Raw genomic sequence first — 27,208 nt, 5'->3', positions numbered from 1 at the left:
TTTACAATCTCTCTAAAACCAAAAACTAAGAACACCTAAGTTCAACAGTCCAGCAAAAAAAAAGATTTTATATGAGTTTTTAAGTGCTGCTATAGACATGCATTCTACTTTTTTTTCTTACCAGAGCACTGCTCAGCTCTGGTTTATGGTGGTTGGGGGGTGGGCAGGGGTTTGGGGATTGAACCTGGGACTTTGGAGCCTCAGGCATGAAAGTCTCTGCATAACCATTATGCTATTTCTCCCGCCTCTTTCTATTTTCTATACTGTTCCTTTTTAGATCAAGACTACTTCAATTATTTATGTTTGTCTTGGGAAATTCAAAAATTTACTTGTACAGTTATAACTCAGAATTTTTAATTGTTGCTAGAAAATGTCTTTCCATTTATCCTTTAATTGAAATGCTGGCTTATGTAACTGCTGTCACCTGGTACAGTTTCACATTTAGATAAAATAGGTATTTTTTTTAAATAGGTATTAGCATACCTCATCCTGCATCTTCCACCTTAAATGTCTCAAGAATTTAATGAGAAAACTTAAGGGCCTTAACTTTTCCTTTAACTCCATTCTTTTTTTTAAATTCTTTTTATTAATTTATTATTGGATAGAGACAGAAATTGAGAGGGGAGGGGGAGCTAGAGAGAGAGAGAGACAGAAAGACACCTGCAGCCCTGCTTCACCTCTCATGAAGCCTTCCCCCTGCAGATGGGGACCAGGGGCTTGAACTTGGGTCCTTATGCACTGCAGTGTGTGCACTTAACCAGGTGCACCACCATCTGGCCCCATTTAACTCCATTTTTATACAATAGCTGCATATATTTTTGCTGTGTTCTAAAGAAGAAAGTTCTAAGACTGACTCCATGTATCTGCTTACCATATGAACTTGGAAAGAACATGAAAATTCCAAAGCAAGTTTAGAATTTATCAGAATAAAGTATACTACTTAGGGTATAATGTATACCAGTGTGGTAAATCTATCATTCCTGATACATTATAAACCATTCAATATTTTCTAAGGTTGGTTACTAGGAGATAAGATGTTTCCAGGAGTGCAAGGGTATAGCTCATCCTGCAATGCAATTGCTTTACTAGGTTTGAGAACTTAAATTCAAGCCCCAGAAACTCAAAGAACATCATGAAAAGTAGCAAGGGAAACCCATAGACTGTAAAACAATAGTATGGTCTTGGGTGGCAGAGAGGAGTGAAGGAGGTCTGCCAGGAGCAGTGGGATCCTGTGATCCTGCAGGTGCAGAGCTCTGGCAGCAAATAGTAATAAAAAATTTAAACATGAGCAGGAATTTTGTGACCCCCACCAATGTGTCCTGGAGCTCCAATTCCCCAGAGCCCCACCCCACTAGGGAAAGAGAGAGACAGGCTGGGAGTATGGATCGACCTGTCAACGCCCATGTTCAATGGGGAAGCAATTACAGAAGCCAGATTTTCCACCTTCTGCACCCCATAATGACCCTGGGTTTATACTCCCAGAGGATTAAAGAATAGAAAAGCTATCAGGGGAGGGGATGGGATACGGAGTTCTAGTGGTGGGAACTGTACCCCTCTTATCCTATAGTCTTGTCAGTGTTTCCATTTTATAAATTAATTAATTAGTTAATTAAATAAACAACTCAACAGTTCACCTATCTCCCCCGTCTCACAGGTAGGACTTTCCAAATTAGTATAAAGCCTACTTACTTGTACCTAAGCAAAGTAGCCAGGTTCTTAATACATTAACTGAACATGACTGGTATCATCAGAGCCCAATTGCTGATTACAATCTTCCCCTATATTCAACAACAAACAAACAAACAAACAAAAACCTGCTTCTTGTCTAAGGACAATATTAGTAGCAACCAAACTAGCAGAGGCCTCTCTTGACATAAGGATCTGGTTTAAACTTCATTGCTCTGTATGATGTACAGCTCCTGTTGTTTACTGAAAACACATTTCTCAGCAAGCATGCTTATCTCCTATAAACCTTTTCATTATTTTCTCCCTCACAAATTTTCATTCAGTTCTACTGACTCCTTGGGATTAGAAAACAGCTCATTCAGTAAAGCACTGACTTTGGTGTGTTCAAGGCCTTGGGTTCAAATCCTACTGCAGCAATGGGGACATTATACACTAATATTACCTTTAAAAATAGTCCATGATTTTTTAATACAGTATGAAATAGTGAGAGTTTCTGACTTCATGTAGGATTCCCAAAGTAAAATAGATAACGGATTTAAATGTGTTAATATATCCTAAGGAGATGACTATCATAAAATCATACTAAAAGGACAACATTAATATAAAAGAAAATAACTATTTTTTAAATCTTTATAACATAGAGGTAACATTAGCCAGGTCCTAGTCCCAATGATACCCCAAAAGAGGAATCTTTCATAAAGTTTCAAAGACATTATTTTGGAGTGCTGGTGTTTAATTCAAGTTGTAGACCATAAGATAATCTCTAGCACTTTCAGGATAGACTTGTGCACAATTCCACGGGTCCCCAGTTGACTTTTTCCATATTTTCCATTTGAGGTTGATATATACAGACAGAAAATGGGAGAGACATCACAGCAACACCCCCCAATACACACACACAGGTTATGGTGCTCCTGGGTGATGTCCAAGCTCAGCGTGTATGTTACACATGACAAGACACTTATCTTACCAAGTTGAGTTAGTTATCTACTTACCCCAAGTTTTTAATTTTTAGCTGTAAGACATAAAGAACACCATAAAAATGCTAATGTTAAGATTAACTAAGGTTAATTAACTAAGGTGAGAGAGAGAATAAAAGCTAGTATTTTTTTTGGCATAGTAACAGCAAACCAGGAAAATATGTCACTACTCTGAGGTTGCATTTCTTTAAAAACTCCTTTTGATTCATCATCTTTAACACACAGTTTCTTTTTTTTAATTACATACACACTTTTTTATATATGAGATAGTTCACAGTAGTTTACAGAGATATCCTCAAATAAAACATGAAAATATCCTAACAATGTTATTATTAGTTTTCTGGAAGCCCAAAGTTTTCACTGGAATTTTCCTGAGGTTTGAAATGATGCACAAGGGCGGAGGGTAGACAGTATTATGCTTATGCAAACAGAATCTCAGGCCTTGAAGCTCTGAAGTGCCAGGTTCAATCCCCTGCACCACCATAAGCCTGAGTTGAACAGTGCCCTAGTAACAAAAGTAAATAAAATAAAATGATGCACAACCCCCCAAATAAGTTTAGAAAGCTTTAAATTTTTTTATATTTATTTACCCTTTTGTTGTCCTTTTTTATTGTTGTTGTATTTATTGTTGTTGTTGTTGGATAGGACAGAGAGAGGAGGGGAAGACAGAGAAGGGGACAGAAAGATAGACACCTGCAGACCTGCTTCACCACTTGTGAAGCTACTCCCCTACAGGCGGGGAGCTGGTGGCTCGAACCTCCATGTGAACTTAATCTGCTGTGCTACCACCCAACTCCCTTAAAGTTTTTTCAGTAATGAAATATGTTTTTAAATAAAAGCCAAAAATGCTAATCTTTTTTTTTAGTTTACTTATTTTTTATTAAAAATGCTAATCTGAAGAGACAATACTCACCATTTGCCATTTAAGTTCTTGGGTCTCCACAATAATTTTACCAATCTGTTCTTCATATTGAATTTCTGCTTCCTAGAGACAAAAAGAAGAAGAATCATGGCATTAAAGCTTCCAGTTTAAGTTCTTTTAAGAGAAATATAAAGAGCATATTCCCACGTTCACTACAAGAAAAAAAAAAAAAAGCAGGGGGATTTGGGCAGTAGCGCAGCAGGTTAAGCGCACGTGGTGCAAAGCCCAGGGACCTGCATAAGGATGCCAGTTCAGTACCCTGGCTCCCCACCTGCAAGGGAGTTGCTTCACAAGCTGTGAAGCCTATCTGCAGGTGTCTATCTTTCTCTCCCCCTCTCTGTCTTCCCCTCCTCGCTCCATTTTTCTCTGCCCTATCCAACACCGATGACATCAATAATAACTACAATAAAACAAGGAAAAATAAATGGAAAAATAAATAAATAAATATTTTTTTAAAAAAGAAAAACATTATTTTAAAAAAGCAGGATGGATTTTAAATTAAATAGATGAATCCATCAGAGAACTGAAATACCAAATCAATCTGAACAGAGACACATGCCTGCAGGGAGAAATAACATGCAAAAGGTGAGGGTAGCTAGCATAAGGGTTATGCAAAGAGACACTTGTGCTTGAAGCTCCAAAGTCCCAGGTTCAATCAATCCCTTGTACCACCATAAACCAGAACTGAGCAATGCTCTGGTAGAAAGAAAGAAAGAAAAAAAGAAAGAAAGAAAGAGAGGAAGGAAGGAAGGAAGAAAGATGGAGAGAGGAAGGAAGGAAGGAAGGAAGGAAGGAAGGAAGGAAGGAAGGAAGGACAAACATCCCCAGTATTTCCATACGTGGGACATTTGTCACTGAATGAGGTTAAGTCATAAGAAAGAGATACAAGAAAGCTCAGCTTAAAGTCTTTAAATGAACTGCTAAAGGAAGGATGTAGACTTTTTCAAGAACTGAGTCTCCTGGGGGACCCAGAAATGATGATTTACAAACTCTACCAGCTTCTTTCTAGAAACCCGCCAGATGCTTACAACAAACAATGGAAAGAACCCTCAGAAAGCTTTCCCCAGTGGTACTGGTCAGAGAGGACAAAAGTAGTCAGGAAATATCTGCCACCAATAAAAACTGAACATTGACAGACCCTTCTTCCTTAGCTCTCCTAAGGAACAAACACCTACATATACAAAGGGAAGACAATAAAAAATTAAATCATTAATTAAAAAAATTAAAGAAGACCTGTGGGAACCCACTATGATTGCAAGGGAAAAGCTGGGAAAACAACGCAGCAACAGCTCTGTCTTTGAGGGAGAATCAGGAATGCATGCTCATTCCTGATTCCTGATTGGAACTCATGTTAAGACATCATCCTGGGAGAGGATAGATAGCATAATGGTTATGCAAAGAGACTCTCTTGCCTGAGCCTCCAAAGTCCCAAGGTTCAATCCCCTGCATCACCATAAACCAGAGCTGAGTAGTGTTCTGGTGTAAAAAAGAAAAAAAAAAAAAAGTAAATAAATAAGACATCATCCTAAAGTAGAATTTAGGAGACAGAGTTAGAAAAAGAGAACACAGGGTGAAGCTTGGACTGAGGGTGGTGAACTGCACCAAAGCAACAGACACTGGGGTGGAAATGGAACAGGGAGCCCTGGGGAAGTGGGAGTTTGGGTTCCTTGATGAGGAGGATAAGAATATGTAGCAGACACCTGTCATGCAGAACTGAGAAACCATACACATATATAGGCAGATGTGCTGTGATTCATTAGCCACCCCCCAAAAAATTTTTTTAAAGACATCATCCTGAGGGGCCTGGTAGTGGTACACCAGGGAGAGTGCATATATTACCATACATGAGGGCCTGGGTTCAAGTCCTCATTCCTACCTGCAAAAAGGAGAGCTTCACAAGTGGTGGAGCAGTGCTATGGACGATTCTCTCCTTCCCTCTCCCCACACCTCATTTCTCTTTTCTTTTCTCTTCTTTTCTTGTCTTTTCTTTTCCCTTGCCACAATGGTTATCACTGGAGTCTAGAGCCTGCACTATGCACTATAAGTCCACTGCTCCTGGTGGCCATTTTTTCCCTTTTATTTTTTCCTTTCTATTTTTATTTGACAGGACAGAGAGAAATTGAGAGAGGAAGGGAGATAGAGAAGGAGAGAGAATAGACAGACATATGCAGACCTACTTCACCACTCATGAAACATTGCCCCTAGAGGTGGAGAGTGGTGGCTCAAACCCGGGTCATTGTGCAGGGTTACATACACACTTAATCAGGTGCAACAACCCTTGCCCCACCCCCCCATTTCTATAAAAAAAAATTTTTTTTTTAAGAAACAGATGGCCACTGAGAGCAGTGCATTCATTGGGAAGGCACTGAGCCCCAGTAATAACCTGGATGGCAAAAAAAAAAAAAAAAAAAAAGTCATCCTGAAACTCAGGTATACTTGAGAATGGGACTTAATAATATCAGAGAATACCTCTCCCCTACCTACCTACCTACCTACCTAGCATCTCAAGTCAACAGAATGGGGAGATAATAGCAGAGAGAACTGCAAAGACAGACTCTTAGAAAACAATAGTAAGGGTGCCTGGTGGTAGCACACCCAGTAATGCACACAGGTTACCATGTGCAAAGACCTGGGTTCAAACCTGTCTCTAACTGTGGGGGAAAGCTTTACTAGCAGTGAAACAGTATTACAGGTGTCTCTTATTTTCTCTGCCTCTCTGCGTCCCCCTTCCCTCTCAATTTCTGTCTCTATCAACAACAACAAAAGAATAGAAAGAAACAGGAGCTGGGCGGTGGGACAGTGGGTTAAGGGCACATGGTGCAAAGCGCACAGACCAGCATCAGGATCCCAGTTAGAGTCCCTGGCTCCCCACCTGCAGGGCATTCTCTTCACAGGCAGTGAAGCAGGTATCTATCTTTCTCTCCCCTCTCTGTCTTCCCCTCCTCTCTCCATTTCTCTCTGTCCTATCCAACAATGACAACATCAGTAACAACAACAATAACTACAACAATAATGAAAAACAACAATGGCAACAAAAGGGAAAATAAATAAATATATATATTATTTATTCCCTTTTGTTGCCATTGTTGTAGTTATGATTGGTGTTCTTGTTGTTGGATAGGACAGAGAGAAATGGAGACAGAAGGGGAAGACAAAGAGGGAGAGAGAAAGATAGACACCTGCAGACCTGCTTCACTGCTTATGAAGTGACTCCCCTGCAGGTGGGGAGCCGGGGGCTTGAACCTGGATCCTCACGCCAGTCCTTGCGCTTTGCACCAAGTGCGCTTAACCCGCTGCGCTACCGCCTGACTCCCAAATAAATATTTTTTTTAAAAAATCACCACCAAGAATTATGGATTAACTGTGAGGCACAGATCCCCAGAGATTACCCTGCTGTCATCTCATATTATTATTATAGTAATAATAATAATAATAAATAAAATAAAGAAAGAGCCCCCACACTTATGGACATATAATCTTTGACAATGTTGCCCAGACTATCAAATGGGGGGGGGGAATCTCTTCAACAAATGATGTTAGACAAATTGGGTTGAAACATGCAGAAGAATAAAACTGAACCACTACATTTCACCAGACACAAAAATAAATTCTAAATAGATCAAGGACATGAATGTTAAGACTAGAAACTATCAAATACCTAGAAGAAAATATTGGCAGCACCAGCAGTCTTTTTCATCTAAATGTTATAGGCATCTTCAACAATACAAATCCAATTGCATGGAAGACTAAAACAAAAACAAACCAATGAGACTACATCAAATTAAAAACCTTTTGCACAGCAAAAGAAACCATCACCCAAACAAAGAGACCCATTACTGAATGAAGATCTTTACATGCCATTTATCAGACAAGATGCTAATAACCAAAATGCGTAAAGAGCTCACCAAACTCAGTAACAAAAGAACAAAATGGGGAGAGGACATGAACTGAATATTCACCAAAGAAGATATCCAAAGGGCCAACAAACATATTAAAGAAATGCTCCAACTCATTGATTGTCAGAGAAATGTGTCATACATCACAAGCGATAGCAACAACAAATGCTAGAGAGGTTGTGGGGTCAAAGGAACCCTCCAGCACTGCTGTTAGGAATGTAAATAGGTCCAACCCCTGTGAAGAGCAGTCTGGAGAACTCAGAAGGCTAGAAGTGAACCTACCCTAATACCCTGCAATTCTTCTCCTGGGAATATATCCTAAGAAGCCAAAAACACCCAGCCAAAAAGATCTGTTTACCTATGTTCACAGAATCACAATTTTTTAATATTTTATTTATTTATTTTCCCTTTTGTTGCCATTGTTGTTTTGTCGTTGTAGTTATTGTTGTTGTTGTTATTGATGTTGTTGTTGTTGGATAGGACAGAGAGAAATGGAGAGGAGGGGAAGACAGAGAGGGGCGAGAAAGATAGACACCTGCAAACCTGCTTCAGCGCTTCTGAATCGACTCCCCTGCAGGTGGGGAGCCAGGGGCTTGAACCGGGGACTTGAACAGGGATCCTTACTCTGGTCTTTGCGCTTTGTGTCACCTGCGCTTAAACCGCTGCGCTACTATCCTACTCCCTGCAGCATAATTTTTAATAGCCAAAACCTGGAAGCAACTGAGATATCCAACAATAGATAAGTGGCAGAGAAAGTTGTTATATATATACACACACACACAATGGAATAATACTCAGCTATTAAGAATGATGGATTCATCTTCTTCACCTCATCAAGGATGAAGCTTGAAGGAATCATGTTAAGTAAGAGAAGCCAGAAAGAGAAGAATAAATATGGGATGATGCACTCATAGACAGAAGTTGAGAAATAAGAACAGAAGGGAAAACACAAAGTAGAACATGGACTGGATTCAGTGTATTGCACCAAAGTAAAGGACTCTGAGTTGGGGGGTGGGAATGTTCAGATCCTGATACACAAAGGTGGAGGAGGATCTAGGTGGGGGGTTAGAATGTTATGTTATGAGGAAAACTAAGAAATGTTACACATGAACCAACTACTGTATTTTACTAACTATAAACCATTAATCCCCCAACAAAGAAAAAAATTAAGAAAGAAGAAAACAGCATTAAAACTCAACATCAAGTAGAGTCAAACTGGAAGTAGAAGTAGTTAACTTAGAAAGCTCTTATTATTAAAAATTAATAATAAAAATAAAAAGCAACCAAAGGAAAGAAAAAAGAAAAAAATCTTAATTTTGTTTTTTATTCTTGAAGTAGCCCACACCATAAACACAGGTATCACTATAGAAAGCAAAGATTATGTGATCCAGGAGGTGGTGCACTAGAGAAAGCATTGGATTCTCAACCATGAGGTCCTGAGTTCAATCCCCAACAATACATGTACCAGAGTGATGGCTGGTTCTTTCTCTTTCCCCTTCTATCTTTCTCATGACTAAATAAACAAATTCTTAAAAAAAAAATTATGTTGAAAATTTCAACAAGTAGAGATGAAATCCTAGTTAGCAGGTATTGAACATACGCCCCAAACACACATACACAGAGGCGAGGCCACCTCTACAAAGACTGGGAGTTCACACACACACACACACACACATACACACACACACACACACACACACACACACACACACACACACACACATTTAATTCCAGATACTTAAAATCTCTACCAAGTCACTAACTGATCTTTAAGAGTATTTCTTAGTAAATTAAACTCAGCAACTTCAGTGGTCACACAAAACAAACAAACAAAATATGCAGGGGGCCAGGCAGTAGCATACCTGGTTAAACACACTCATTAAAGTGTGCAAGGTCCCAATTTCAAGCCCCTGGCCCCCACCTGCAGGGGGAAAGCTTCACTAGTGGTGAAACAGGTATGCAGGTTTCTCTATGTCTCTTTCCCTTTCTATCACCCTCCTCTCTCCATTTCTCTCTGTCTCTGTGCAATAATAAATAAAATAAATAAAAATATTAAAATGCGACTTAAAAAATAAAGTTATTTCCAAAAAAAGTCACTAAACAACAAAAAGTACCAATCCTGTAGAGGAAGAAACTCTGATCCTTCATAGTTGCCATTTATTTAAAATGTCCATGTCTAGTTCTGAACAAAAAATTACAAGGCGGGGAAGCAATTACAGAAGCCAGACCTTCCACCTTCTGAAACCCACAATGACCCTGGGTCCATACTCCCAGAGGGATAGAGAATGGGAAAGCTATCAGGGGAGGGGAGGGGATATGGAGATCGGTGGTGGGAATTGTATGGAAGTGTACCCCTCTTATCCTATGGTTTTGTTAATGTCTCCTTTCTTAAAAAAAACTACAAGGCATGTAAATAAGCAGAAAAAGTGTGACCCAAAAGGGGGGGGATAGAAACTTCCGGGGGTTGGGCAGTAGCACAGAGAGTTCAGCGCACCTGGTGCGAAGCAGACCAGCGTAAAGATCGGCTTTGAGCGCCCGGCTCCCCATCAGCAGGGGGGGTCACTTCACAAGTGGTGAAGCAGGTCTGCAGGGGTCTTTCTCTCCCCCTCTCTGTCTTCCCCTCCTCTCTCCATTTCTCTCTATCCTATACAACTACAACAACATCAATAACAATAATAATAATAGCCACAACAACGATTAAAAAAAAAAAAGGAACTTCCCATGAGCAAGGATAAATGGTGCAGCAATGCTGTGGAGTCTCACTTCTCTCTCTTTCTCTGTCTCTCTCTTGTCTCTGTCTCTCTCTTTCTCCTTTCTCTACCCAACCCCCTTAAAAAGTGTGTGGGGGTGGGAGGGAGTGTGTGTGGAGAAGGGGACCTATCCTACTAGAGAAAGGTAGAAACAGGCTGGGAGTGTGAATCCACCCATCAACGCCATGTCCAGCGGAGAATTACAGAAGCCAGACCTCCAGCCTTCTGCACCTCACAGAAATGTTTAGTCCATACTCTCAGAGGGATAAAGAATGGGGAAGCTTCCAGTAGAGGGGATGGGATGTGGCAGGCTGGTGATGGGAGTTGTGTGAAATTGTACCCCTCTTATTCCACAATCCTGTCTATCAGTACTAAATTGTTAATTTAAAAGGCGAGAGAGAAGCTGAAAAATAATAAAACATAAAACAGTGTGGTCCGGGAAGTGGTGCAGTGGGTAAAGCATTAGACTTTCAAGCATGCGGTCCTGAATTCAATCCCCAGCAGCACATGTAACAGAATGATATTTGGTTCTTTCACTCTTTCCTTCTATCTTTCTCATTAATAAATAAATAGGAGCCTGATGGTGGCACACCTGGTTGAGTACATGTTACAGTGCTCAAGGACCCAGGTTCGAGCCCCCAATCCCCACCTGAAGGGGGAAAGCTTCACAAGTGCTGAAGCAGGGCTGTAGGTGTCTCTCTGTCTCTCTCCTTCCGTATCACCCCCTTCCCTCTCAATTTCTGGCTGTCTCTATCTAATAAATAAATAAATATAATAAAAAATTAAAAATAAATAAATAAAATATTAAAAAAGAAAAAAAAAACACAAAGCAGAACTTGGACTGGGTTTGGTGTATTGCACCAAAGTAAAAGACTCTGGGGTGGGGGTGGGGGAGGGTTCAGGTCCTGGAACAAGATGGCAGAGGAGGACCTAGTTGGGGGTTGAATTGTTAAGTGGAAAACTGAGAGATGTTACACATGTACAAACTATTATATTTTACTGTTGACTGTAAACCATTAACCAATAAAGAAAAAATAATAATAAAAGAGGGGTGGGGAAAAAAACAGGGGGAAGGGGTGGGAATGCACTTGGGAGTTTTCTCAGCAATACTGTGCATGCACAAACTCCAGATTTCACTCCCTAGTATAGCATTAAAAATAATAAATTGCTGGGGGTCGGGTGGTAGCATAGCAGGTTAAGTGCACATGGCGCCAAGCACATGGACCAGCTTAAGGATCCTGGTTCAAGCCCTGGAATCCCCACCTGCAGGGGGGTTGCTTCAAGCAGTGAAGAAGGTCTGCAGGTGTCTATCTTTCTCTCCCCATCTCCCCTCCTCTCTCAATTTCTCTCTGTCCTATCTAACAACAATATCAATGGCAACAATAACAATAATGTCAACAAGGGCAACAAAATGGGGAAAAATGGCCTCCAAGAGCAGTGGATTCGTGGTGCAGGCACTGAGCCCCAGCAATAACCCTGGAGGCAAATAATAATAATAATAATTTGCTTTGAGTAGTTAGTAACAACAAATCCCAGCTTCAACCTAGGGTCTCAGACAAGCATATCTATCCAGCCCTCTAACAGTTGAACTATTTCCCATGCATTGAAACAGTACTTTAAAATGTAACTGGGAAATAGATTTTTAAAATAACTTGGAGTCTGTCCCATACATTTTAGACATATTTATCATAAATATTTCATAATTAACTAATTCAAGAAACTATCTACAAAAGTAATTACTATTTTCTGTGGTCTGGGAAGTGGCACAGTGGATAAAGCACTGGACTCTCAAGTATGAGATCCTGAGTTCAATCCCTGGCACCACATATACCAGAGTGATATCTGATTCTTTCTCTCTTCTCCTCTCTTTCTCATAAATAAATAAATTATATATATATATATATATATATATATATATATATATTAATTACTATTTTCTTAGACAACTTGGGAAACTGAATTGAGCAATTTTGTAGGAGGTAAATTATGAGTTTTAAAAAAGTGAATAAAGTACCCTGATACAGTTTTGGCTGCTTGGACATGTCCTTCTCTACTTTGTCCCTAAATCTGTTCAGGGTCAAGAATTGAAGAGGCCTGACCAATACACAGCCCATCTTGTAAAACTACAGCCTGAAGCAAGCACTTTTAAAAAAGCATGACACTTTCTAAAGGTTATAAAGAGTAAATAAGCCATCAAATTACTCCTCTTTTATTGTTTTTATAAAAACACTTAAATCCTTGTAGTCCTAAGGCAGCTAATAAAAAATAAACACTTTAAAGGAGCTATCTTCCTGGACACTTTATGGAAGTTACAGATAGAATTTTCTTACTAAATTTATTTTCTCAATGACATGTAATAATAATTATTAATAACTTTTGAAATAAACTTAAAGAATAAATAGAAGATAAAACATTAGAAACATGAAGTTATATTGAAATCCTAATATAGCAAAAACATTAAAATGTTACTTTTTGGTAATATGGGTAACACTCACTTTATCAGTTTTCCATGTATACATGCAGCCAACAAATCATGATAATTACAAAGGGGTATGATTCCACCTACAGCAAAACTAATTTGACATGTCACTAAGATGCTGCTTAATGTTATTTATACATGTTTCTTAAGCATTATCCAGTTTTCATTTATAATTTCCTTAGAAAATTATTGCTATTTCAGAATGCTCGTTTCCATCTCACTTTTTATTTATTGCTAATTTAAAATTCCAGAATTTACTTCTGTTTTGATATTTAATACATTTAATTTGTCCTTTCTCTGAACTCCCATAATTTGAACATAATTATTTTTCTAGACAATACATACTTTGAGAGTACAGTAATTAATTTTCATGGTATGCTGTGCCTATTAAATTTTAAGTTCTCTTAGGACAAGATTGAGAAGCAGTCTTTTAAATGTTATCAACCAGATACCAGATACATTTTTTAAAAAATATTTATTTCCTTTTGTTGCCCTTGCTGTTTTATTGTTGTAGTTATTATTATTGTTGTTATTAATGTTGTCGTTGTTGGATAGGACAGAGAGAAATGGAGAGAGGAGGGGAAGATAGAGAGGAGAAGAGAAAGATAGATAACCTGCAGACCTGCTTCACCGCTTGCAAAGCGGCTCTCCCCTTCAGGTGGGGAGCTGGGGGCTCAAACCGGATCTTTATGCCGGTCCTTGAGCTTTGCGCCACCTACGCTTAACCCGCTGTGCTACAGCCAGACTCCTTGCTTTTTTTTTTTTTTTTTTTTGCCTCCAGGGTTATTGCTGGGCAAGCGTCAACCCGGCTTTGACCTAGCACGTTATGATTGGGCCCTCCTCAATCGCTATTGAACAGGCCATGGCCGGTGCGCCGCTATGTTCCACCGCTGGGGAGCCAGAGACAACCCGAACTGCCCCTGCGGCTACAGACAGACTATGACCCACATAGTCAACGACTGCCACCTCTCCAGATTCAAAGGAGGTCTTGAAACTTTACATCAGGCTCAACCTGACGCTGTTGACTGGCTACGGAAGAAGGGCAAACACTAGAAGAAGAAGAAGCTGGGACTCAGTGACTGCTCCTGGAGGCCGTCCCCCCCCACCTTTTGTTGCCTTTGTTGCTGTAGCCTTGTTGTGGTTATTATTGTTGTTGTTGATGTCATTCGTTGTTGGATAGGACAGAGAGAAACTGAGAGAGGAAGGGAAGACAGAGAGGCGAAGAGAAAGATAGACAACTGCAGACCTGCTTTAACACCTGTGAGGCGACTCCTCGGCAGGTGGAGAGCTGGGAGCTCGAACTAGGTCTTACGCCATGTGCGCTTAACCCGCTGTGCTACTGCCCAACCCCTGAGTCCAATGTTTTATCCATTTCACTACCTCTTCCATTTCACCACCTCCTGGGTTGTTCCTGTAACTTTTTGACATGATATTTTAAGTACTTCCTTACTTTGTAGCACTATGAGATGCCCAACACTAGAATAAGCCATATTTCCAAGGGGATATATCTCCTTTTATTAGACAACAATATTTAGAACCTAAAATATGTTCTAAACTTCTAAAGGGGTATCACTACTTTTGGGAACTTTTTAAAAATTTTATTTATAAAATGGAAATATTGACAAGACTATAGGATAAGAGGGGTACAATTCCATACAATTCCCATCCCCAGAACTCTGTATCCAATTCCCTCCTTGATAGCTTCCCTATTCTTTATCCCTCTGGGAGTATGCACCTAGGATCATTATGGGGTGCAGAAGGTGGAAGGTCTGGCTTCTGTAATTGCTTCCCCACTGAACATGGGTATTGACAGGCCTGTCTCTCTTTTTCCTTAGTGGGGCAGGGATCTGGGTAGGCGGGGCTCTTGTGAGAGAGCTAGAATATATATATATCTGTATACACCACACACACCACTACTTTTGTGTCTTTCTACTTGTACATAATTGTTACAAATTCATAACACCATCTCCAACCCTAATCCAGCATCACATACTTCAAATGCCCCTTCTAGCATTTCCTTCTGAATTATTTATAACTTCTTCCTTCTCCCAAAAGAATTGTTTTTACCTAGATCTCATTTATAACTTGCTTGTTCAACCCTAGCAAACATGTAAAGTTGTTTCAGAATAACTAACTCATATCCCCATAAGAAACAAATTTACAAATTAGAGATAATACCAATGTACCTTTTTTCTTTTTTTATATTTATTTATTCCCTTTTGTTGTCTTTGTTGTTTATTGTTGTAGTTATTATTGACATCGTTGTTGTTGGATAGGACAGAGAGAAATGGAGACAGGAGGGGAAGACAGAGAGGAGGAGAGAAAGATAGACACCTGCAGACCTGCTTCACTGCCTGTAAAGCGACTCCCCTGCAAGTGGGGATCCAGGGGCTCGAACCGGGATCCTTACGCCGGTTCTTCTGCTTTGCGGCCACCTGCGCTTAGCCCACTGCGCTACCACCTGACTCCCCCTTTTTTTTCTTTTCTTTTGTCTTAGAGCATCTATTGAAAACAGTTTTTTTTTCCCACCTCCTCTTTTTTTTTTTTTCTTTTTTTATTTAAGAAAGGATTAATTAACAAAACCATAGGGTAGGAGGGGTACAACTCCACACAATTCCCACCGCCCAATCTCCATATCCCACCCCCTCCCCCGATAGCTTTCCCATTCTCTATCCCTCTGGGAGCATGGACCCAGGGTCATTGAGGGTTGCAGAAGGTAAAAGGTCTGGCTTCTGTAATTGCTTCCTCGCTGAACATGGGCGTTGACTGGTCGGTCCATACTCCCAGTCTGCCTCTCTCTTTCCCTAGTAGGATGGGTCTCTGGGGAAGCTGAGCTCCAGGACACATTGGTGGTGTCACCACCTCCTCTTTTCACTGCAATTTCCACATACACTGATGAAAAGACTAACTTTCACATTTTGCTTTTCACACTTCCATCTCAGGATTCTCCCCAAAATCTGGTTGATTTTGCACAGACTTCAGCACTTCTGATATAAAAATTTATGGGTTTTAGGGAGTTGGGTTACCACAGCGCTTAACCCGCTGCACTACCACGCAAATCCCTTTTAAATTTTTTTTTAATTATGGGTTTTAACAGAAAAATGATGCCCAACAATGTTTCTAGCAAGATACATGATTCCATAAAAAATAGACCCATAACTACCAAAAATTATCTGTGCATTCCACTAATAGTTAATTCCTCTATTAACCCAGATCCAGTGATAACCTTGGCAATAAAAAATATTTTTTAATTATTAATATCTGGGACTGGGTGGTGGTGCACCTGGTTGAGCACACGTTACAATGCTCAAGGACCAGGGCAGGGGTAGATAGCATAATAATTATGCAAACAGACTCTCATGCCTGAGGCTCCAAAGTCCCAGGTTCAAGCCCCTGCACCAACACAAGCCAGAGCTGAGCAGTGCTCGGGTTAAAAAAACAAAACAAGTGGAAGTCTGGCAGTAGCGCAGCGGTTTAAGGGCACGTGGTGCAAAGCGCAAGGACCAACATAAGAATCCTTGAGACCCCAGCTCCCCCCACCTGCAGGGGAGTCGCTTCACAGGTGTTGAAGCAGGTCTGCAGGTGTCTTTCTCTCCCCCTCTCTGTCTTCCCCTCCTCTCTCCATTTCTCTCTGTCCTATCCAACAACGACGACATCTATAACAACAATAACTACAACAATAAAATAAGGGCAACAAAAGGGAATAAATAAATAAATATTAAAAATATATATGTAAGTTCTAAAAAAAAAAAAAAAACAAGGGAGTTGGGCAGTATCGCAACGGGTTAAGCGCACATGACGCGAAACAAAAGGACCATAGTAAATAAAGATCCCTGTTCAAGCCCCCGGCTCCCCACCTGCAGGGGGGTCGCTTCACAGGCGCTGAAGCAGGTCTTCAGGTGTCTATCTTTCCTTCCCCCTCTGTCCATTTCTCTCTGTCCTATCTAACAATGACAACATAAATAACAATAGCAATAACTACTACAACATTAAAAAACAACAAGGGCAGCAAAAGGGAAAATAAATATAAAAAATATAAAAAAACAATGCTCAAGGACCTGGGTTCAAGCCCCCAGTCCCTACCTTCAGGGGAAACCTTTGAAAGTGGTGAAGCAGTGTTGCAGGTGTCTCACTCTCTCTGTCTTTCTCCTACTCTATTGTCCCCTTCCCTCTTAAAAATTGAGGGAAAAATATATATACATAGTTATAGATAGATAAATATCTAGATAGACGATGGATAGAGATAAACATAGAATTAGCCCATATTGTTGACCTTGGGAGAACTACTGATGTTTCCAGTGGAGGGGATGGGACACAATTCTAATAGTAGGAACTGTATGGAATTATATCTCTATTATCTTACAATTTTGTAAATCACTAGTAAAAATACATCTTCTCTGACACATATTTCTTTAATGTAATGGCTCATAGAAAACCAACTATTCATAGATTTCATAATTGAAGTCAATTTAGCAAAATGGAGTAATCTGAAGCTTATATAAGAAACTCTAGTTACAAACACCCCACTGTATTGTGTTTCTTTATTCTTAAGCAGTGTTTTCTGCTGTTCTTTCACCAGAATTTATTGATAGGCTAAGGACTTAGTTATCATATTTTTCTGTGTATCATGATTTTTACTTCAACAGAAAGAAGAACTATCTCCTAAATGATATGTTTTAATTTTTTAGTATTTTATTTATCTATTTGGGTAGAGACAGAGAAATTGAGGGGGGAAGTGAGAAAATAAAGAGACAGTGATCTGGTAGGATAAAGTGTTGGACTCTCAAGCATGAGGTCCTGAGTTTGATCCCCGGCAGCACATGTACCAGAGTGATGCCTGGTTCTTTCTCTCTCCTCCTATTCCCCTCATGAATAAATAAATAAAATATTAAAGAGAGAGAGAAAAAAGAGATACCTAAAGTACTGTTTCACCACTTGTGAAGCTTTCCTCTTGTAGGTGGGGGCTAGGAGTTTGAACCCAAGTCCTTGTGCATAGTAGCATGTGCACTCAACAAGGTGCACCACCACCTAGCCCCTAATTTTTTTTTTGTTATAAACTAAGAACATTCTCTTTCTTTCTTCCTTTCTTTCTTTTTAAAGATTTTATTTATTTATGAGAAAGATAGGAGGAGAGAGAAAGAACCAGACATCACTCTGGCACATGTGCTGCCGGGGATCAAGCTCGGGACCTCGTGCCACTGCACTACCTCCCGAACCACACTAAAAACACTTTCAAACATTACGGCTATCTATATTTAGTTGAGTGTTATGTGATAATTCTATTATTTTAAAATAACTACGTAAAGTTATAGAATTTGGGTTTAAAAAAAGGGGTGGGTATATAATATAATGGTTATACAAAGAGACTCTCATGACTGAGGCTCCCAAGTCCCAGGTTCAATCCCCTGCACCACAATAAGCCAGAGATGAGCAGCACTCTGGTTAAAAACAAACAAACACACCAGAATTTTGGTCCATACTTGCAGAAAGGGAGAAATGTTATGGGAAGATGATTAGAGGGCTCTGAACTCCAATTCCATCAGGACCCAGAGAGAGAAGGAAAAAAAACACTTAGTAGTAGTAATAAGGGTAGATGTGACTTGCAAAGGAAGACAGGACCATAGAAAAGGTGGGTAAGGGTTGGGTAGTGGCACACCTGGTTGAGTGCACATGTTACAATGCAGAAGGACCCAGGGTCCAGCCCCTGGTCCCCCTACCTGCAGGGGGAAAAGCTTCACAAGTGGTGAAGCTGGGTTGCAGGTATCTCTCTGTCTCTCTTCCTCTCTATCATGCCCTTCCCTCTCAATTTCTGGCTCTATCAAATAAATAAAGATAAAAATAAATAAATAAAAGGTGGATATATATATATATATATATATGTATATATATAGTAGTCAACCCATATCTGTGATGCTAGGACAACTACTACAGTTTCCAATGGAGGGAATGGAGACCCAGAATCTGCTGGTGGGAACGGTGTGGAATTACACCCGTTATTTCATAAATTTGTAATTCAATATTAAATTATTCATTTAAATAAATAAATAAATGGCCTACCCTTCTCATGCGTAATTCTTCTAATGCCTCCAGCAAACTTGTTTTGAAATCTAACAGCTGAATAGAAAACAATGTCTCTGTGGAACTTTGAAGAGAAAAGACAGACGATGATGACTCCATCTTAAAATCACTCTCCATATTAGCATATATTTCCTGAAATATAAAAAGATTTTAAATGAAATATTCATCTAGATTTTTCAAGTAAAAGCAGTTACCATAAAAATGTAAATACATATTATCTTCCAAGTTCAGTACTAACAAGTTTTTTTTATTTTTTTAATATTTATTTATTTATTCCCTTTTGTCACCCTTGTTTTATTGTAGTTATTATTGTTGTTATTGATGCTGTTGCTGGATAGGATAGAGAGAAATGGAGAGAGGAGGGGAAGACATAGAGGGGAAGAGAAAGATAGATAGCCTGCAGACCTGCTTCAGCGCCTGTGAAGCGACTCCCCTGCAGGTGGGGAGCAGGGGGCTCCAACCCAGATCCTTGAGCCACGTGTGCTTAATCTGCAGCGCTACTGCCCGACTCCCAACTAACAAGTTTTGTCATCAAACACTTAGCAACAATGATCCTGTGTTGTTTCTGTATTGCCTTAGTTCCCACAGTAATTAAACTTTCTTCCCCCAAATACCCATCTCCTAAAGGGTGGTAACTTAATAGTGCAGGCAACATATGGTTCTTCTCTAATTGCTTCATGCCAAGGTTGAGATACTGTGTTTCCTATATTTTGCTTTACTATATAAAGCATTTTTTGTTTTGTTTTTTGTTTTTTTCCAGAGCACTGCTTAGCTCTGGCTTACAGTGGTACGGGGGATTGAACCTGTGACTTTAAAGCCTCAGACATGAGAGTCTCTTTGCATAACCACTATGCTATCTACCTCCACCCAAAGCACTTTATATGTAATATTGACAGCTAAAAGCAATATAAAATAAAAGCAATATAATCTTAAAGTCCAACAAAGTTAGAAGCATCATCCCAGGTAACTGCCATTTATTTTATTTTATTTATTAGTGATTTAATATTGATTTACAAAATTACATGTCAATAGGGTTATAATTCCACACCATTCCCACCATCAGAATTCTGAATCCCCAATCTCTCCACTGTAAACCACCAGATTTTCTAAGGTTGCAGGCATGGGTTAACTATCATCTCTACAACTATCTGTCTACATTTGTACATAACTGCCCCCTTTTTCTTCCATATCCAGTCCTCTCTTCCTCTCCAAACCACTCATGACCCAGTTACTACATCCAAACGTCCCACCCTTTTCCCTCCTCTCTCTGAGGGTCCTGATGGAGCTGGAGTTCAGAGCCCTCCTATCCATTTCCTCCTATCATAATTAAGGATGTTATAGAAAAGATCAGGGGGCCATGTGGTGGTGCACCTGGTTAAATGCACACCTTACAGTGAACAAGGACCCAGGTTCAAGCCCCTGGTCCCCACCTGCAGAGGGAAAGCTTCACAAGTGGTGAAGTAGGACTGCAGGTATCTCTCTGCCTCTCTATCTCCCCCACTCCTCTCAATTTCTCTCTGTCTCTATCCAATAATAAATTTAAAAATTAATTAAAATATTTTTTAAAAAGAAGAAAAATCAGTACTAGGCCTTAGATGTTGCCTCACAAAGACTATACAGAAAAAAAAACATTTTATTTTATTTTTTTTATTTTTTATTCCCTTTTGTTGCCCTTGTTGTTTTATTGTTGTAGTTATTATCGATGTCATTGTTGTTTGATAGGACAGAGAGAAATGGAGAGAGGAGGGGAAGACAGAGAGGGGGAGAGAAAGATAGACACCTGCAGACCTGCTTCACCTCCTGTGTAAGCGACTCCCCTGCAGGTGGGGAGCCGGGGGCTCAAACCGGGATCCTTATGCCGGTCCTCGCGCTTGGCGCCACCTGCGCTTAACCCGCTGCGCTACCGCCCGACTCCCAAAAAAAAACATTTTAAAAATAAAATTAGTATGCTTAAAATGTTTACGGGCGAGTTGAGCGGTAGCAAAGCGGGTTAAGCGCACATGGCGCCAGGCGCAAGGACTGGCATAAGAATCCTGATTCGCCCCCAGCTCCCTACCTGCAGGGGGGTTGCTTCACAAGTGGTGAAGCAGGTCTTCAGGTCTCTCTTTCTCTCCCCCTCTCTGTCTCCCCCTCCTCTCTCCATTTCCCTCTGTCCTATCCAACAACGACGACAACAATAATAACTACAACAATAAAAAACAACATGAGCAACAAAAGGGAATAAGGAAATAAAGAATCTGTCGATGGAACAAATATGTGACTAAGAAGTCATGTGGTTGCAGAAAAAATTATTTGAAAGTTATGAACTTTTATTTCTTAATTTCTCTAAATTTATAACCTGCTCTGAAGTTTTATCTTGTAACTTCCATGTAAACAATTCCTATATATGTATCTTTAAAAGTATTTAGTAGGAGTCGGGCTGTAGTGCAGCGGGTTAAGCGCAGGTGGCGCAAAGCAAGAGGACTGGAGTAAGGATCCCAGTTCCAGCCCTGGCTCCCCACCTGCACGGGAGTCACTTCACAAATGGTGAAGCAGGTCTGCAGGTGTCTTTCTCTCACCCCTGTGTCTTCCCCTCCTCTCTCCATTTCTCTCTGTCCTATCCAACAACAATGACAACAGTAATAACAACAACAAGCACAACAAAAAGGGAATAAATAAATATATTTTTTAAAGTATCTACTGGGAGTTGGGCAGTAGTGCAGCCGGTTAAGCGCACATGGCACAAAGCGCAAGGATGGGCATAAGGATCCCGGTTCGAGCCCCTAGCTCCCCACTTGCAGGGGAGTCGCTTCACAAACAGTGAAGCAGGTCTACAGGTGTCTTCCCCTCCTCTCTATTTCTCTCTGTCCTATCCAACAACGACGACATCAATATCAAAACAATAACCACAACAACAATAAAAAAACAGGGCAACAAAAGGGAAAATAAATAAATAAAATTTTAAGAAGTATTTACTATAACAATAACTAAAACAACAACAAAAAAGGCAACAAAAGGGAAATAAATATATATATATAATTTTCTTTAAAAAAGGTTTATAACAAATAGTATTTACTTGTGGGGCTGTGGGGGCTGGGCCCTAGCGCAGCCGGTTAAGCACATATGGTGTAAAGCCCAAGGGCGGGCGTAAGGATACTGGTTCGAGCCCCCAGATCCCCACCTGCAGGGGGTCGCTTCACAAGCAGTGAAGCAGGTCTGCTTGTGTCTATCTTTCTCTCCTCCTCTCAGTCTTCTCCTCCTCTCAATTTCTCTGTCCTACCCAACAATGACAACAATAACAACTACAACAAGGGCAACAAAATGGAGAAAAAATAGCCTCCAGGAGCAGTGAATTCATAGTGCAAGCACCGAACCCCAGCAATAACCCTGGAGGGGGAAAAAGAAAAGAGTATTTACTTGGGGGCCGAATGGAAGCACAGCTGGTTAAGAGCACATGGCGCGAATTGCAAGGACAGCTCAAGGATACCGGTTTGAGACCACCCAGTTCACAAGCGGTGAAGCAGATCTGCAAGTGTCTCTCTCCCCCTCTCTGTCTTCCCCTTGTCTCGCGATTTCTCTCTGTCCTATCCAACAACAACAAGAGCAACAACAACAAAACAAAAAAAAAAAGGGGGGGGGGGAATGGCCTCCAGGAGCCATGGATTCTTAGTGCAGGCAACCAGCCCCAGGGATAATCCTAGGGGCAAAAAAAAATTTTTTTTTTTTTACTTATGCCAGAGAGAGTTCACAATGGATAGAGCACACACCTCGCGGTTCACTCAGCCCAGGTTCCTGGCCACATATGGACAGCTACAGCACCAGGGGAAGTTCCAGTACTGTGGTGCCTTACCCACAACACACAAAGTCTGTCCCCTCTTACTAGCTGTCTGGCTTATCTGGGTTTCAATTTCTTCCTCTATATAACAGGCATACCACTACTTGTTTCACAGAGTGTAAGGGTTAAATGAGGTAAATGCACTAATAACCTGGGGGGGGGGGGGGAAGGGCTCAGTAGTTAGTGAACAAGAAATGAGGATGTTTATATGTACAAAACCTTCCCCTTTTGGGTCACTTTAAGGAGACATATAACATTTGAGGCTTCATCCCTATTTTACTCCTAACACATCAAAATTAAAGATTGTAACTTTTATATCTCTTTGTTGCTTTATTATAGGAAATTTCCAAAAATGCATAGCCCTTCCTCTATTTTGTACCACAATATGAGTACCTAAACAAAGATTACACATAAGAAGTAATTTGGGGGGGGGAAGAAGTCATTTAAAAATACTGACTGTATCTCTATTTTTTAATATTCAGTTTCAAATATTACCAATAAACTCTTGCAAGTAGTTCACTTATTTACAATAATCTATAGTAATAGTTACTATTTATAATACATATAACAGTATAGTGATTGTATAACAAACAAAATATATTAATAAACCTAATATAAATGCTTAAAGCATTGTTGAGGAATTCACAATATTTATGATTCTACTTTATAAGTATTCAAGGTACTTGAGTTTTTTTCTAAGTGCATTATAAAAATCTGTACTCTTATATCTAGATATCATTTTATTATGAGCAATTTTAGGGCTATAAAGGCCTTTATATCTCTGGAAGTATTTATTAATAATTACTTCTTAAATACTCTCCAGTGGAAAGTAAGTTAGCCTATAATCCTGATAAGGGTCAGAGTAATAACACAAAATGGACAAATTACACTGTCATTCTACTTAAATTATTTAAGTTATTTAATTTGACCTGTAGAAAGTCTCTTGTCTTCTCATCATGCCTGACTTTTAAGTGGGAGGTCTTCATTCATGATGATCCTTTAATAGAAGCAAAGCTTTCTCCATTTAACCCATGGTGTTATCAATCATGTACAGGGATAAATGAGCCTGTAAGATTTTGCCAGTATCACAAATGACACTGTGACCTGAGGCCAACATCTTTATTTGCTTCTCCAGTGATTCACTTCAGCAGATATTAACCAATTTTATAATCCATGAAAGGCAAAATTAAAGGACACCATCCATAAAACAGAATAATTCCTATCAGCAACAAAGTGATGTGTGTATTATCTTATAAATTATATGGCCATACAGTGTGGTAATGTAATGAAGTAAAGATGGTAATAATCAAATGCCTAGGGCAAACGCTAATATGCATTTAATCACAGAGCATGAAACCATTTGTCACTACAGTTGAATGCATGTGTACATAAAATACATGAGTCACGTCCTTATTGTTATACTATAACAGCATCAATTTCACACTATCATTTCACATAATAACAATTGGTAGACTTTGACATTAGCTAAATATACAAAGAGTATAAATATAACCATCAAAATAGCTTTACAAATACAAGAAAACAATTTTATTTTTCAGTAACTAAAACGTTTGTCCAAAAAAATATTGTTAAAGAGCTATACTACCCAAGTTACCTCTTGCTTTCTGTAAATAGTCTATAAATTGGCTTTATAACACTGTCTTTTATCCTTAGGGAGTCTTACAACTTGAATTGGGTGCTAAATCAATCTTAGAATGATATATCATTTGTAATTACTAGTATATTTACATGTAAAATATTGATAACATTTGTCCTAAAAATTAAGCCCGTATGTGAAAATAGATTTTAAATATATATGTATGTTTATATACACACATATATATAATTACCAAGGCATTACCTAATATATCTATAACTAATTATCTGATACTGCATTTCTACAAAATCCATTGGAAAATTTCCTTAAGTTCAACAGGAGCATAATATATATATATATATATATATATATATATATATATATATGTAATATATACATTTCCAAGAGCAGATTCTCTCTGGAAATTAAAAAACTAAGGGCTCTTTGATGTTCTATATCAATGTTAAACCAGAATTGATTACATTTGCATTCACTCAGTCTTGTACTAGAATTGATTGTACTAGTTATTATATTTTAAGTTCCCTGACCAATGATCAAATTTCAATCAATTTTGTATCTTACACTACCTAAAACAGTAATTTTACAAAAGTCAGGTACTCATGCATTGAGATCATTCATATCATTGGAAAAGAAATTAAAAGAACTCTTGAAAACCATCAGTATGAGAAATCAGAGTGTTTCCTATAACTGTGATAAATTTAAAGAAAGATATCATGATGTCGTTTAAAAAAAAAAAACCTGAAGTAAAACAATTATGTATTGAAGTTACAGGCAAGTGCTCAAATGGATTTTTAAAACTAGACTTCTTACATAGGACAATAAAGAATATGGTGAGTGCTCTGGTTAAAATAAATAAACAAAACTTCAGTTAACCAGTTTTTAACTCCAAAGTCTAGAAAGAGCAATAAAGCACTTATTTAAATAATTATAATCGCCCTGGTCAGGAAGGTTTGACCAAGTAACCAAATATGCCAGGATTTGGGGGGGGGGGGGGGAGAGAAAGAGATCTGGACTGGAGAAGTATCATAAGTTATTTAAAAAAGATTATCATGTGTGAGACTGAGACCCCAGGTTCAGTCCCCAGTACCACCATAAGCCAGAGCTTAGAAGTCCTCTGGTGTGGTCTGGGAGGTGGCGCAGTGGTAAAGCTTTGGACTCTCAAGCATGAGGTCCCAAGTTCGATCTCCGGCAGCACATGTGCCAGAGTGATGTCTGGTTCTTTCTCTCTCCTCCTATCTTTCTCATAAATAAAATCTTTAAAAAAAAAAAAAGAAGAAGAAGAAGAAGAAGAAGAAAATAATAATAAGTCTTGCAGCTGAAGAAGTAACACAGCAAGTAAAGCCAGTACTTGCAAGCATGAGGTCCTGAGTTCAATTAATGGCATCACATATGCCAGAGTGGAGCGCTCTCTCTCTCTCTCTCTCTCCTTAATAGAAATAAGTCATTCAAATAAATAAATCTTTAAAAAAAAAAATTAAGTGTTGTGGGGCCAGGCGGTGGCGCACCCGGTTGAGAGCATATGTTGCAATGTGCAAAGACCTGGTATTCAAGCCCCCTGTCCCCACCTGCAAGGGGAAAGATTTGCAAGCAGTGAAGCAGAGCTACAGGTGTCTGTCTCTCTCCCTATCTCCCCCCTCCTCTCAACTTCTAGCTGTCTTTATCAAATAAATAAGTAAAGATAATTTTTTTAAATTTTTTATTTAAGAAAGGATTAATGAACAAAACCATAAGGTAGGAGGGGTACAACTCCAAGATAATTTTTTTTTAAACTAAAAAATTGGGTGGGAGTAGATAGCATCATTCTTATGCAAAGAAATTCTCATGCCTGAGGTTCCAAAGTCCCAATGACAAAAAAAAATTTTTTTAATTAAGTGTTGGAAGCAACACTGCGACAGATGACTGATAATGGCACAGTTTGAACTTGCCACAGCAAGAATATCTAGCCTAGTCAGGTATTCTCTCCTCTGAGACATGCCAGTATATTGATTTAGACATTATTTTTTTAAAAATTAAGTGCTACCTCAGACAAAACACCAGACATACAGAAGAAATATGATAGTCAGGCTGTAGCACAGTGGGTTAAGCACATGTGGTGCAAAGCACAAGGACTGGCCTAAGGAACCTGGTTCCAGCCCCCAGATCCCCAGGCAGTGAAGCAGGTCTGCAGGTGTCTGTCTTTCTCTCCCCTTCTCTATCTTCCCCTCCTCTCTCCAATTCTCTCTGTCCTATCTAACAAAGACGACATCAATAACAACAACAATAATAACTACAACAATGAAAAAACAACAAGGGCAACAAAAGGGAAAATAAATAAATAGAAAAAAATATGATAGAGGGGCCAGGTGGTGGTGCACCTGGTTGAGTGCACATGTTACAATGCACAAGGACCCAGGTTTGAGCCCCTAGTCCCCACCTGCAAGGGGAAAGCTTCACAAGTGCTGAAGCAGTGCTTGCAGGTGTCTCTCTGTCTCTCACCCTCTCTATCCCTCCCTTCCTTCTTAATTTCTGACTGTCTCTATCCAACAAATAAATAAAGATAATAAAAAAATTTTTTAAAGAAAAGAAAAAATATGATAGAGGGTCTGGAGACAGCACAGTAATTTACACAACAGACTTTCATGCCTAAGGCACAAAGGTCCCAGGTTTAATCCCCAAATACTACCACAAGCCAAAACTAAGTCGAGTTCTGGTAAACTAATAAAAACAAACAAAAACCCAGAGAAAATATAGAATGAAAAGGGTGCTCTAGGAGCCTGGTGGTGGCACACCTGGTTAAGCACATGTACTACAGTGCTCAAGGAACTGGGTTCAAGGCCCTGGACCCCACCTGCAAAGGAGAAGCTTCACAAGTGGTCAAGCAGAGCTGTAAGTGTCTCTCTGTCTCTTTCCCTCGCTCTATCTCCCCCTCTCAATTTCTTTTGTCTCTATCCAATAATAAATAAATAAAAATATATAAAAGGGTATTCTAAGTGATCCAAGAGTTCA

At 39.4% G+C, this 27,208-nt stretch overlaps 1 protein-coding gene across 1 annotated transcript in view; it reads right to left on the bottom strand.

Moving 5' to 3' along the window:
• The window catches only part of CCDC73 (coiled-coil domain containing 73), a 112,091-nt gene extending 93,145 nt beyond the window's left edge, over nt 1-18,946 (bottom strand). Inside the window, exons 1-2 of the mRNA XM_007530105.3 lie at nt 18,771-18,946; nt 3,580-3,651 (exon numbers count right to left, since the gene is read on the bottom strand). Coding sequence (XP_007530167.1) covers nt 3,580-3,651; nt 18,771-18,908 — 210 coding nt within the window. The 5' untranslated portion in view covers nt 18,909-18,946. The remainder of the gene's footprint in view (nt 1-3,579; nt 3,652-18,770) is intronic.
• Between the last annotated feature and the right edge of the window lie 8,262 nt (nt 18,947-27,208).

Source organism: Erinaceus europaeus, chromosome 17, assembly GCF_950295315.1.
Source record: "Erinaceus europaeus chromosome 17, mEriEur2.1, whole genome shotgun sequence".
In the NCBI taxonomy this organism is placed as follows: domain Eukaryota; kingdom Metazoa; phylum Chordata; class Mammalia; order Eulipotyphla; family Erinaceidae; genus Erinaceus; species Erinaceus europaeus.
The sequence above is the reverse complement of the archived record's forward strand: the minus strand, read 5'-3'. Positions and strand labels throughout refer to the sequence as shown.